This window comes from Lactuca virosa, chromosome 7 (genome assembly GCF_052849685.1).
Source record: "Lactuca virosa cultivar CGN04683 chromosome 7, Lactuca_virosa_CGN04683_v6, whole genome shotgun sequence".
Classification (NCBI taxonomy): Eukaryota; Viridiplantae; Streptophyta; class Magnoliopsida; order Asterales; family Asteraceae; genus Lactuca; species Lactuca virosa.
The window spans coordinates 41,346,202-41,361,474 of NC_136432.1; the positions used below are offsets into that span (position 1 = coordinate 41,346,202).

Sequence of the window (15,273 nt, forward strand, 5' to 3'; positions counted from 1 at the left end):
AGAGTCCCTTTCGTTGGCTTCTTCAGCGGCCTTCATAGCATGGAAAATGTCGTCAGGCATGTAATCTGGGAGTGGGAAATCTGAGCCTTCAGGAATTGGGTTTGTATCGGAACAAACATAGCAGTCTTCGTCTTCGCAATGCCAAACACCGAAGTCAGATGAATTCATTTTCAATTTTAGAATGTTGTAGTGTATCACGTATAAGTTCTATGTTAGTTGCATAATAATAGTTTGAGAGCAAAAATCACTATTGGATAAGACAACAGGTAAAGTATTAGTCAAATGCGACTAGACAGTAGTCAAAAGCTATAACACAATAGTCAAACTACAATCGTGTGTCAGAAAAAAAAACATAACATTACTGATAAAAACGTAAAGTAGTAGTCAAATACACTTAACATAAAAGTCATAGGAACTTAGAATTACTAATAAACATAACATAATTCTGAAACGAAATTAGAATTACAAATAAACATAATATTACTGGTAAACATAACTCCTAATAAAATTAGTCTAACTAATTAGTAACGTGCAAATGGTGGTACGACGACCATCTTCTCAGTTGGTATTTCCCAATGAAGAAGAATTGGAATAGGATTAATCGTCTCCGCTTGGAATGCATGTCGATACACCGTAGAAGTCAACATATAATTAACCAATTACTGTTTTTCTTCAACTGTAAGCCTGCTTAATGATGCTATACCATGTTCACAGGGTATGCCACATTTTTGCCATTTGCCACAAGTACAAATACCACGTTCAACTTGTACCGTTTGTATGGTTAAATTACAACGCACTTCAAATCTGTCACTACCAATATGTGTAACCTCATAACCATTAGATTGGTTCATTCTCCGTTCAAACACGTGTTATGCATAAGGGGTGAGTTGACCATGCATTCCACCTGTGTAATTAATTTACTTAAAATTAAAAAGAGGATAGAGTAACGGAAAAGAAAGAAAACAATTATTTATTACCTCCAAATTCAGCTCGTTGCGCGTACACCATTTGTATTGACTGATGGACCAGTTCAATGATTGTCGTTATTGGTAACTCGTGCGTGTTTGATCTAAGCCAACTCAATCCAATCGGAATGCTAATGTGTTTAACATTGAAACAGACTTTAGGAAAAAAGGCTCGAGCCCATTTTGCCATTGGGATATTGTCAAGCCAGTCAAGATCATACCCATTAACCTCATTTTTTAAACTGTTTAAACAAACGTAAAATTCAGACAAGCTATAAGTTTTGCATGTCTTCCAGAACAACTGTTCGGCAACGATACTTCCTGTAGAAGCCCGAACTTTATCGGCTATATTTTTACAACAATACCCATGATAGGAATCTGGGTATACTTGCATAATGGCGTAGTCTATCGAGTCAGACATATGGCTTATGAAACCAACTTCAGTAGTGTCACCTAAGCATTCTTTCAACCTTCTCATGAACCAAGTCCAAGCCTCGTTACAGTCAATGCTTCCCAAAGCGAATGCTATGATCAGGGGTTCATGACTACCGTCCAAAGCAAGAGCAAGATACATTGTTGTTATGTTGGTCCCAATAAGGGGTACATGAGCAACAAATAGTGTTGGTATCATGGATGTGAGAAAGGTAGTAATCTGTAAGAAACGATGGCAACATTACACAAATGTGAACTTGAAATAAATAATAACTTAATATAGAGGAGGAGTTACCACACATCCTAATGCGACAAAACAAAATTAAAACCTGACTCTCATGTCTTTCTTAATGATTGTGAAAGAGTTACGATTTGTTCTTTGAAGATTATGAAAGAGTATCGGTAGGTTGGAAAAGCTTTGTTTGTATATCTCATTAAATCCACTCATTATGAGAATTGGTATGTTTCAATGAATTTGGTCGAGGCTATATAAAGGGATTTCATTTCAAATAGAATTCGGTCAGAAACGTTGCACAAAAATAATGTTTGAAGCGAAAAATCTACTGTTGGAAAAGACTATACATTATGCAGTGTGCCAAACAGTAGTCAAAGACTATGAAACCGTAGTCTAATAATGTGAAGGAGTTGATTTTATATAGGGATTAAAGCGACCATCAATGTGTAACATTCCAAAAATACAACCCAAAAATTTTTGTTTGAAAACTTTACTAAACCATAATATAAATTATTAAAAGATAAAACCATGAATCGTGTATCTCAAAATGTCATAATAAATTTATCAAATCGAAACTAGTGTCAAGATCATATCAAAATATCAGAGTCTAACTCCCAGGATAAAACTGTGGTGTGTGCCATGCCATCATCCCGAGCCCTTCCCTTTGCTAGCTGAAGTACCTGAAACCAAAACTGAAACTGTAAGCACAAAGCTTAGTGAGCTCCCTCAAACTACCACATACCATACAATAACATATAAAGCACATACTGGGCCTCGCCCACTGCATCGGACCGAAGTCCGGAACTGACTAGGGCCTTGCCAACTGCATCGGACCGAAGTCCGGAACTGACTAGGGCCTTGCCCACTGCATCAGACCGAAGTCCGGAACTACTAGGGCCTTGCCCACTGCATCAGACCGAAGTTCGGAACTAACTAGGGCCTTGCCCACTGCATCGGACCGAAGTCCGGAACTGCATCAGACCGAAGTCCAGAACTGACTGAACATAGCATAACATAATCATAGCATATAATATGAACACATATATTGCATACTACATCGGACCATAGTCTGGAACACATAACACATACCATGCTTGTATCACAAAGACACCAAGCATATTGGACTACTGCATCGGACTGAAGTCCGGAACTAACTGCTAACTAAACGGGTCGGCATTGTGGCCGTAGACCCGTTCCTACTGGAAGGAAACTCACCTCCTAAGGCTGGCTGCTGAAATGCTGCTCGGGAACTGACTGACTGCTGCTCCGGTAACTCCCCGACTACAATTCCCAAAAGACACTTAATCAGACACTGATAACTAATCTTAGGGAAAAATTACTATTTTACCCCCTGGTCAAAGTCAACAATCCGTTGACCTGACTCGCCGAGTTGGGCCGCCAACTCGTCGAGTCCCTATCTTTCCTTCTACTCCCCTTCTCGACTCTACTCGTCGAGTTTAGCGAAGACTCGACGAGTTCTCATTCTATAATAACATCAAGTCAACCTTTATCTGACTCGCCGAGTTGTATGAACAACTCGTCGAGTCCTCCTTCATCATATGAACACGTCCAGTCTGTGACTCACCGAGTTGTATGAACAACTCGTCGAGTCTGTTCTTACAGGCAAGGAGATTGCCTTGGACTCGCCGAGTCAGGGCGTAGACTCGCCGAGTCCCTCTACACTCAGATCCATGTCTTAACTCACTGAGTCTTTACTCCACTCACTAACGGACTGAGTCCTTTGCATGCAGCTTCTATTCAGCCGATTCTAATCAGTTTCAGTGCATCCAATTCATAGATCTGGGCTTCTGGGACAATCTGAACACGTAAAGTTGCTAACTTTACGTGTATCTATGATGCAATGAAGCAATAACACTCAAACTTGGCTATAATGGGGGTTACTTGTCTAGAACAAGGCCATGGCTGCCAAAAGGTGGCCTTCTTAAGCTCCTGGAACTCAAGAGAGGCTAGATCCGAGATATGGCTTGATTACAAAGCTTCATCACTAGGGATTTGGGGTTTTTGAGCTCAAAACCATCAATTTGGGGACAAACTTGATCTAGCAATACAATAACCAAGATGAAAGCTTTATTACCAGAAAGGATGGCCAAAGAGGAGTATAATCTGGATCTACTTCTTCTTCCTTGAGTTCTTCTACCTTCTCCTTCTTCTTCTTGCTCAACAATGCACCAAGATTCCTTCACAAGGTCAAAAATCACTCACACACACTTCAAGGAGGCTAGGGTTTCGGGAATAAGTCTCTGAGAGGTGAAGGAGGCTGGTTTGGGGGTATAATGGTGTTTAAATAGGGTACACTCCCTAAAATTAGGGCTTCATCGAGACTAGTGGACTCGCCGAGTCCGGAAATATGGACTCGTCGAGTCGCCACGCCTACTCCACGTGCTAATTCGCTGCTACTCGACGAGTTAGGGCCACTGACTCGTCGAGTAGCTTCTAAAAGAAAAAAATAATGTTTTAAGTGCATACCAGGAACGGGGCGTTACACAATGCCTCTGGTATTACATAGGGATTAGAAGGTAGCGTTATCTACAATGGAAATTATATTTATTAAAGGAACATCTGACAATCTATTACATAGGGATTAAAACGACCGGCAATGGCTCTGGTATTTCCCATTCAGATGGAGGGGGAACAACATTCACATTCCTAGTCTGGTATGTAGTTCGAAACACATCAGCCGGATAATATATTTGAACCATATCGGCTAATTCCGTGTTGTTTGTATAACGTGCTGCAGCAAGAGCATGACCACATGCTATACCAAGACTGCGCCATTTCCCACAAGAACATGTGTGTCGATTCATATCCACAACACATGTACGTTTGAAATTAAAAACTTGGAAAATATCCGAAGGTAACATAGACAAGATCTCAGGTGGGATTTTCGTTGCTTTCCATTGCCGAGACTTTTGCATCCTCCTTTGAAGGACCATCTCTGCGTAAGGTGTGAATACGGTGCTCAACATTCCTGAAAAATCAAAGGATAACAAATTACCGGCATTTAAGTGATTTATAAAAAGTTCCTATATTACCTCCCATGACACAGCGTTCTGCAAATGTCTGTTGGATGTACTGCACAATCGCATCAATTAGCGTTATTATCGGTACATTGCGTTGACTAACCGATAACACCATTAGGAATTCTGGAATATTAATGATTAGTACATTCCAACGTATATTAGGGAAATAGGCCCGTGCCCATTTCATATGTCCGATGTTGTGAAGAACTTCTTGTGCACCATGACTTAACTTAGAAAATGTTTGTTTAAAGTCTTGCGTGGTATATGCTTTGCATACACGGAAGAACAAGTAGTCTAAATTTCTGCTTTGACCAATTCTTAATCGGCAATAATTCAAAACACTGTTTGATGAATAACCATGGTAAGCATCAGGGAATACTTGACCAATGCAAGAAGCAATGGTATCGCCCATATTGGTTATGAGCGCAACTTCCGTACCCGCTCCGATAGCATCCTTCAACCTCATAAGGAACCAAGTGCAGGAGTTAACACTATTTGTCACCCCGACACCAAATGTTATTGGCGTAGTATTGTTGTTTCCATCAATAGCAACTGCTACGAACATTGTATTAAGATACTCTCCTCTAATACGGACACTGCTTATGAAGATGACCAGAAGCATGCATCCTATAAATGCGTTGATCTATTTCAAATTTTATATAACATAATTATTAGTTTTTAGACTAATCTAAATTGGTTTAGCAAAATAATAAACAAATCGATACTACATTACCACACATCGAATAGCAACAAAACATAGTTCGAACCGATCCATAACATCGGTTTTGATGTAAGTGTAACTGTGGGGATTTGCACGCTGAATGTTGTGGAGCTAAACAGGCAAGTTGGTAAAGCTGTATTCATAGTCATTGTATGAGAAACTCATGTTTAACGTTAGGGCGGTGAACATGAACCTTTGTAAAATATATCAATAACGATGATTTAAATTATTTCAAAACCTTTTTATAGAATCGAAGCAGTATTCGAAACCTAAAGTAGTAGTCAAATGGTGGTAGACAGTAGTCAATACCTATAACACAGTAGTCAAGCTACAATCTTGTGTCAGAAATTAACACTTAGATTAGACAACACATAAACCAGTAGTTAACTGCAAGTGGACAGTAGTCAATACGTACAACACAGTAGTCAACCTACAATCCTGTGTCCGAAATTCAATGTTCGATAAGACAACACGTAAAATAGTAGTCAAATGCTAAAAGGCAATAGTCCAAACCTATAAGACAGTAGTCAAGCTACAATCATGTGTCCGAATATGTAGCTTAATGGCACTATATAAATGAAGATATTTACCTGGCCACACTAATAAAAATACCATCTCAGTAACCAATGAAAATGGCAAATTGCAGTTGTGGGGCTCAAGGTATTATAAGGATATCAAGGACTTCAAACAACCCTGGACGGCTATTTTACGCTTGTCCTAAAGAGGTATTTGCGTTATCACTTAATTATATATATATATATATATATATATATATATATATATAATGTTATTATGATTGAATATTTAGAGAATACACATAATGTTTTTGATATTTATTTATCAGCCACCACAGTCTGGGTTTATTTGTTGGCTGGATGAAGCGAAAGACAATAATTTGTTGATAGTCGCTAACTTAGCTCGATCAAAGAAGAAGCTTCAAAGCAAAGTACTACACTTGAAGATAGCGTTACTTTGTAGTTGGATTTTATTTTTTGGTGTTGTTGTGTATAAGTTGTAGTCTAAATCTCGATTATGCAGGCTGTATGTACCACTAAGTAGTAGAAGTACGTAAGATGTAGTAATGTATGTTTTTATTTGTAATGGTTTGTGTTTCCATGTATGAGAATTTGTTGTCTTATTTTTCTATATTGCTTGTGTACTATACATGTTGTAATATATATTTATTCTTAATTCATTCGACTATACAACACATGTTGTTTACAAATAAAAAAGTCAAAAATAGCAGACATAACCATTTCGTTGAGTATTTAATAAAACAAAGTTGACATTAACATAATTAGATTACTAAACATAAGTAAACTAATGTATGTTTTTATTTGTAATGGTTTGTGTTTCCATGTATGAGAATTTGTTGTCTTAACTTTCTATATTGCTTGTGTAGTATACATGTTGTAATATATATTTATTCTTAATTCATTCGACTATACAACACATGTTGTTTACAAATAAAAAAGTCAAAAATAGAAGACATAACCATTTCGTTGAGTATTTGATAAAACAAAGTTGACATTAACATAATTAGATTACTAAACATAAGTAAACCAGGAACTATTACAGATTTTGCAGCTCCTAACCAACCACTAATAAAAAAAACATAGTTGCAGATATACTACCTTAAAATTAAAAATGAAAGACATACTTGGACATATACTACCTTTATATTACTACAACAAGCAAGAACATTATTAAAATACTACTCATCTTCTTCCCACATCGGAAACTCATACAGATACTCTTTTTTCATAGCAATGACTTCCTTTTTTTCTCCAAATAGTACTCACGAAATGCTAATTCACTCTTAAGCTTTCGCAAATTTTCTTCACTGGAACGGATCGAACTCTCGGTAGATTGGATTTCTTGTCTGGTACTTATAATCCAATTCTTTTTACGATCAATGTCATCACAATAGATGTCTAGAAGGTCTCTTTGGAGACGATAATCTTTAAAAGCCTTATCCACTTCAGCTTCTCTTTGTAACAACAATTTTTTCACTTCCTCATCCATCTTCTCTCCTACTATAGGAGGATCAACGTTGGGAGGGGGATTGGTTGACACATTATTGGAACTTGTCCCCAAAGGAGGCTTATTGTTGGACGTTGATGGCCAATTAAATTTTGCCAAGATTCTTTTCATCTCCTCTGATCTTTCTGTCATTTTCACACTTCAATTTTTTTGTTATTGTTTCTTTCATTTCTGAATTGATAACAAATCCACATTAAATATAACACAAGATAACAGTCAACGCTAGAAGATAGTAGTCATAACCTATAAAAAGTAGTCAATCAAATCAACTAATAGTCAAATGCTATTAGACAGTAGTCAAAACCTATAAAAGGTAGTCAAATAACAATCATGTGTCGAATATTCACTGTACGATAAGACTAAACATAACATAGTAGTCAATGGCTAGTAGACAGTAGTCAAATCCTATAAGACAGTAGTCAAATCCTATAAGACAGTAGTCAAAGTACAATAATGTTTTGGTAGGATGTGACAACACATAATATAGTAGTCATAAGATATTTGACAGTAGTCAACACCTATAAAAAAAGTGGTTAAATTGTCAATTATATATAGAGACTTATATGTATTCTATAAACCTCAATCACATAAACTGATGTCCACCTCTCAAGAAAAATGGTGGTTGATGCCACAAGAGAAGCGATCACAACTATTAATAAAAGAAGAAGAGATCAAGAACGAGATTAAAGGCATTGAAGAAGATAGGAAACGATTGGATAAGTTACAAGCCGATATTTGGTCTAAAATGAGGTCGATCCAAGACAAAGAACGCGACATTAAAACTGCACGGGTTTGGGTACAAGATGCAACAGACTACGCCAACAACGAAGAGGTTAAGATGGAAAAGATTCTCAAAAACATACAAAAAAATACGACTGGGTGATTCAAGAAAAAGAAAAATTTCCAAATGATTTTCAAAATGTTTGAATTTGATAATTCTTGATTAATCAACTAGTAAGTTTATGCATTATTTATGAGTTTATGTATGTAATATGTATTGTATTATATTTGCTTGTTTATTATGATTAATCTATATAATATGTAATTTTCTCTCGATATGATATTTTCTTTATGTTTCATAATAACGGGACATTTTGATAACATAAACCAAAATACAACTTTATCTTTCGACATGAAACATTACACATAACTTGTTACTAAAAAATTACTAATCAAACTAACTACAAAATCGCCTTTGCAGCTGATCCATAGTATACCATGCCCATCCAATTGCGAAAGTTAGTAGCCGCAAAAACAAGTGCCGTCGATTTACCAATCGCCCGTCCAGAAACAAGCTGCTCCATGAACATCAACATAAAGACACCGCACTCTCCAAACATCCCTTCCTGTTGGGGCACGTCCGTAACATCCGTAACATCCGTAACAGTAATGGATGCTTTCTGAACAGGCAAACCCATATGATTCCAATAATCAATGTCAACAAGAATGCGGTCTACAAGCTCTTCAAACCACACAAAATCAATCATGGTGACGGCGCGAAAAGATCGCAAGCTGTCGTACAAATTCAACGACAGCGTGTCCATCCATAACTCCCCAAGTACCCAATGATGTGGGTTTATACAAATTGGAAAATAAACATGTTTTTACCACACAACCGTTGGAATTAGTTACATCGTTTAATTAGTGTAATATCAAAATTTAAGTGATTAATCAATAATATTTGTTTACTTACACGGTCAACTTCTAACCAAGATTTACATCCATCTAACGGGTCAAACGGATGTCCCAATGCACTTCCTACCCACTCGAACGTCTCAAATGCAGCAAAAAATGAAGATGACATGATTGTCCATCGAGCATTGTTTGGTCTCCGCTCATTCAAAAGCCTTCCCCATAAGTCAACATGCTGCATTTAAATCTAATTTAAACATACGGACCTTATCAATTATTTAAATTTTAAATATAAACAAATGTCTTCATACCGCTTCATCTAAATATCCCAAGTCAATTGAATAAAAAAGGAGATCCCAAAACCTTGCTTCGATTCTTTCATTGTACAACCGATGTTTCAAATAAACAGCCGGTTTGTTTCCCACGTATAATGAAGGGGCGGCACATCCAGGAATGACATACAGCTCCAATAAAAGTGTCGGGGGATCGCTAAAAGAAACGGGGGGGTGGTGGTTCATTGCGTATTACCGCACCCGGACGATGTCGGGGAGCATTTTGAACCTACAGTATACACGTAGTCAATAAGTATCCATATAGTTAAAAAATTTTTATAGTAAATATAATTTTAAACAAACTTACAGAAACATATGGAGAGCTAAGATATTGAGAAGGTTTCAATACCCTAACCGGACGACCTGGTTTAGCACAGGAGGCACGGGTATATGATTTTCCGCATCCACGATGTTGCTGACAACAATCTTCTTTTTCTTCTTCTACAAAATACATATTAATTTATTTAATATACTTTGAAAAAATATAAAAATTAATATACAAAAAAAAAATTATAATCTCCTTCAAGGGTTGTTTTTGTTTTCTACGACCAACATCATCATCCTCGTTTACTCGATTTGAATTCGGTGGACTACCGAATTGTTCGTTCACCGGGCTTGTCATCCGATAACTACCTCCCACATCTTCATTCCCCTACATTTAAAGGAAAAATAATTTAACAAATAATTATTTTACCTCGAAACCTTCGTTAAGAATTGATAGTAAATTTATAAATTGAAATATTTTACCCCAAACGCTGCGTCAAAAAATTCATTATTGCCATCCCGTTTCAATACCCTAACCGGACGACCTGGTTTTGCAACAGGAGGCACGGGTATATGATTTTCCGCATCCACGATGTTGCTGGCAACAATCTTCTTTTTCTTCTTCTACAAAATACATATTAATTTATTTAATATACTTTCAAAAAATATAAAAATTAATATACAAAAAAAAGTTATAACCTCCTTCACGGGTTGTTTTTGTTTTCTACGACCAACATCATCCTCGTTTACTCGATTTGAATTCGGTGGACTACCGAATTGTTCGTTCACCGGGCTTGTCATCCGATAACTACCTCCCACATCTTCATTCCCCTACATTTAAAGGAAAAATAATTTAACAAATAATTATTTTACCTCGAAACCTTCGTTAAGAATTAATAGTAAATTTATAAAATGAAATATTTTACCCCAAACGCTGCGTCAAAAAATTCATTATTGTCATCCCGGTTTTCAAATCCCTCTTTACATTTTATTCCTCGGATTTCTTCCTCCAAGCTTTGAAGTCTTGCCATTATTTCTCGGGCTGTTCTCCTATTAATTCCCACCGTATGAGTTTCTCCGGTGGACTGGGTAGATCGGCTGTTTCCACAGGATGGATCAGATGAAGATGATCCCTACATAAATTTTTTTATATATCAATAATAGTTGAAAATTTTTAATATACTATATACTACTTTTAGTATTTTACTTACATCTTTTCTAAAGTTGTAACGTACAGAAGAAGGGACTTCTGGCGATTCAGGATTCAGACTAGTAATATATGTCAAGTAATGTGGAGTAGATGACTCGACATCTGAGGCAATCATCTTTCTTTTCGGTTGATGTGCCTCGTCCTGGTCAACATCGAAAAGATCGCAAACTTTCTCCCATGTTAACCTCCTAAGGTGAAACCACCGCAACATACGAGGATATAAATTGTTTCGTCGTAACGCAGCATTCCCCCGAGCTAGTGGGAACATCTCTCATATCCATATCTTGTAATAAATATACATTAATATATAAGAGTTAGCAATAACTAATTGGGATTATGAAAAAATAAAAACCAAAAAATTTAAAATTATATTATTACCTTCAACGGAATAACAAAACCGGATAGTGTATACACACAAGGTTTTGTGAGATGTTTGGACATATGATCCTCAAATTTCTTAAACATACCCGACAATCTAGGGTATGTTTTACTCCATAGGTAACTCCCCCCACGAGAACCTATATTATATGCAAAACTATTAGTTAAACGTATAAAAAATAGTATTTTTTTATAATATTAAATTGATAAATACCTGTTCCATTCATCCAGGTTCTCCACCACTCACAGAAATTCCTTCGTGACTTTGTCTTTGGGTTCTTTTCCCAAAAAACATTGATTGAGGATATATAGCAAAATCGCACGGACAACATCGTCAGCCGATATCTCATTGAACCGTCGGTTCAAGATAAGTAGCTCTAAATCTTCTACAAGTAACGTAGTGTCCGTGCGATACGGGAAGACTCTGGACCGAAATGTATTATCATCGTATCCGTGATTATACATGGTTGAAAATTCTATCCTTGAAGTAGGCCATGTAAAGTCCCGAGACAATACAAAACTCTTCCGTCCCAAATGATAAAGAACGTCTAGAAAACATGAAATGTAGACGCTCAGCTGCATCACTTTCAGGGGTAGGACGCAGCATGTGAAGTAATAGACCATGAATAAGTAGTCCGTCTCCGGACTGAGCCGGTAGATCCAAGAGGTAACCAAAGCTAGTACTTGAAAATATCTCTCGAACCGGCTCATTTAACGGACTCAAAACTTCATGCAACTTGTGACATGAAGCTTTCACAGATATGTTGCATGTCATCTTTTTGTTAGGAAGCTACAAAATAAATAAAAAATAAATTTAAATAAGGTTTTATAAAAAAAACAGTGTTGGAGTATCACACAATAAAACAGTTAAACATTTCATATAATCTATTTACTTTCTATAAAATACCAAAGTAAATTATTTTACACAAATTTTTGTCTTTTCTATACTACTTGTATACAAAAAATAGTATTGTACTTTAAAAATGGTGTGCCAATAACATATTTTATAACAAACCCGAAACTACCAAAACATAATGTTATTTTATCAATACAGTATAATACAAAGTATCTACACATTATACACATAAAAACTTCTTCAAATAGATAGTACATTGTTATTGTATATTGAGACATAGAAATAACATCATTTTTAACAACATGCAAAACATTGAATCATAAGATACATACAAGGGGATACAATTGTTACAAATACGTTTAAACAAATTCTTTTTTAAGAAAATTGAAAATATATATAAATATATATATATATATATATATATATATATATATATATAAACCATACATTTTAGGAAACCTACGATTTTTTTTTCCAAACAAAAATCATAAGATACATACAAGGGGATACAAATGTTTATTGGCTATTAATTTTTTTTTAATAATAATAATAAAAATAAATAAATAAATAAATAAAAACGGTTTTTTTGTGAAACCTACGGTGTACAAGTGTTTACTGCACAAACTGTGCAGTAAATACTTGTACACCGTAGGTTTCTAAAAAACCTACGGTTTCCATTTTTTTTATAAAAAAAATTATACCACAACAAAATACATCCAATTCCTATTCTATTGATACCATTTTTTTTAAAAACGAAAAAAAAAACGTTCGTACGGTTTCATATGAAACCTACGGTGTACAAGTCGACACTGCACAAACAGTGCATTGGGCACTTGTACACCGTAGGTTTCATATGAAACCTACGGTTTTATATTTTTTTTTTCAATTTTTTTCAAAAAAAAATTTATCACCATAAACAAAACCTACTCCTAATCACAAACACGGTAAAATTTTTAAGAAAAGTAGCAAACCTGGTTGTTCTTCGGGTGTTCCATTGAGAGAAAAACGTAGCCAAACAAAAGAAAACAATAGAAAAATGACCTAATCTGAAAAAAAATTCATTATATACTTTTGGCTAATGGGCTACGAAAAAGTAAACGACCCCTTGAAACAGTAGCCCATTAAGGGAAAAGAGTAGTCAACGGGCGTTGACCGTAGTCATCCTCTGTTGACCGTAGTCAACCAAAAGTTGACTACTCTTTTGTGGACTATTTTTGGCTAAGTGGGTTTTTTTGGCTATTTTTTGATAAAGAATTAGGAAAAAATGGCTAGTTTTGTATTTTTCCCTTCAAACTATTGCTTCGGATTTGCGATTGATTTGATACATTTTGTCCTATGGAGATAACTTTTACTTATTAAATATTAACACAACACTATATTAATAAAGGGCCTAATTACTAATCTAGCCAAATTAAAGGGGTAATTATCAATTTTTAGCTAAAAATTAGCAAATGGCCAAAAATAGCCCACGAAACCGTAGGTTTCGAGATTCGCCTACTGTTTTGCCATTTCGTCTACTGTTTCGCGTTTTGTATAAAAAAATATTTTTTTTTTCATTTTTGACATTCAAAACCATAGGTTTTTTAAAACCTACGGTTTCCTCTCGAAACCTACGGTTTCCCAAACCGTAGTCTACGGTTTTCGCAAAAAAAGCTACGGTTTTTTTTTTTTGGGGGGGGGGGGGGGGGTTATCTACTATTTTGTCCAAAAAAACTACGGTTTTAATTTTTTATTTTTTTTATATTTTTTTTTGTAATATAGAGTATAAAAAAAATCATAAGATGCATACAAGGGGATACAAATGTTTACTGGCTATTAAATTTTTTTTAATAAAAAAAAACGGTTTTTTTGTGAAACCTACGGTGTACAAGTGTTTACTGCACAAACCGTGCAGTAAATACTTGTATACCGTAGGTTTCTAAAAAACCTACGGTTTCCCTTTTTTTTTTTTTTTTAATTTATACCACAACAAAATACATCCAATTCCTATTCTATTGATACAATTTTTTTAAAGAAAAACGAAAAAAAAAACGTCCGTACGGTTTCATATGAAACCTACGGTGTACAAGTCGACACTGCACAAACAGTGCATTGGGCACTTGTACACCGTAGGTTTTATATGAAACCTACGGTTTTATATATTTTTTTTTCAATTTTTTACAAAAAAATTTTATCCTCATAAACAAAACCTACTCCTAATCGCAAACACGGTAAAATTTTTAAGAAAAGTAGACAAACCTGGTTGTTCTTCGGGTGTTCCATTGAGAGGAAAACGTAGCAAAACAAAAGAAAACAATAGCAAAATGACCTAATCTGAAAAAAAATTCATTATATACTTTGGGCTAATGGGCCACGAAAAAGTAAACGGCCCCTTGAAACAGTAGCCAATTAGGAGAAAAGAGTAGTCAACGGGCGTTGACCGTAGTCAACCAAAAGTTGACTACTCTTTTGTGGGTTATTTTTAGCTAAGTGGGTTTTTTGACTATTTTTTGATAAATAATTAGGAAAAATGGTTAGTTTTGTATTTTCCCTTAATAAAGAAACAACAATCAATAAAACAACGTTATAACTGTTCGTTCTAGACAGTTCTTCAAATTTGTAACAAAAGTAATACTCCGAATAATTTTTTTGTGGTACGTAACGTTCTTTACAGTATGTACAAGTTGTCATGAGGCACACCGAAAATTCTAACAACTAAAATACGAAGGAAAAAAAATCATAGCCTTCTATTACAAAATAGATTCGGTACCTTGATCATAATCGAGTCCGAATGCTCAATCTGTAAAAACTGGTTGCTTTAAAAAATAGTTTTTTTTTTCTTAAATAATACATACAAATAGTTAAGTTTTATAAATATCCTATAGACAATTTCATATATCAATATAATTTTAAACTTTTATAACACCTGGTTTGATTAAGATCAACCTTTAAATTTATCCTTTCTCATCCAACCCTTTCATCTACCACCTGTGACTTGTACACATTTTTTATTCTACTCTTTTGTTTGCTTCATTTATCCAATCATTGAAATATTAGTCTTTATCCACAAGAAATAACCATTCAATGTCGACAAGTTGCAATCACGGGTCATTAACACACTAATGAGGGATAATTTCGTAATTATAAATTATAATCGGAATCAACAATCAACAAAACAAAAGATA

General features: G+C 35.2%; 1 protein-coding gene and 1 long non-coding RNA gene across 2 annotated transcripts; both read right to left on the reverse strand.

Annotated features, from left to right (window-relative positions):
• Nucleotides 1–4,223: 4,223 nt before the first annotated feature.
• On the reverse strand, nucleotides 4,224–5,238 carry LOC145126574 (uncharacterized). The gene is made up of 2 exons (XM_079061914.1): nucleotides 4,686–5,238; nucleotides 4,224–4,621 (listed from the first exon to the last, which is right to left on the reverse strand). Exons 1-2 carry the CDS (start codon nucleotides 5,236–5,238, stop codon nucleotides 4,224–4,226), a joined length of 951 nt encoding a protein of 316 aa, XP_078918040.1.
• A 3,901-nt stretch (nucleotides 5,239–9,139) lies between these two features.
• Nucleotides 9,140–9,804, reverse strand: LOC145123996 (uncharacterized). The gene is made up of 3 exons (XR_013715423.1): nucleotides 9,709–9,804; nucleotides 9,381–9,630; nucleotides 9,140–9,304 (listed from the first exon to the last, which is right to left on the reverse strand). It is a non-coding gene; the product is annotated as an uncharacterized LOC145123996 (long non-coding RNA).
• Between the last annotated feature and the right edge of the window lie 5,469 nt (nucleotides 9,805–15,273).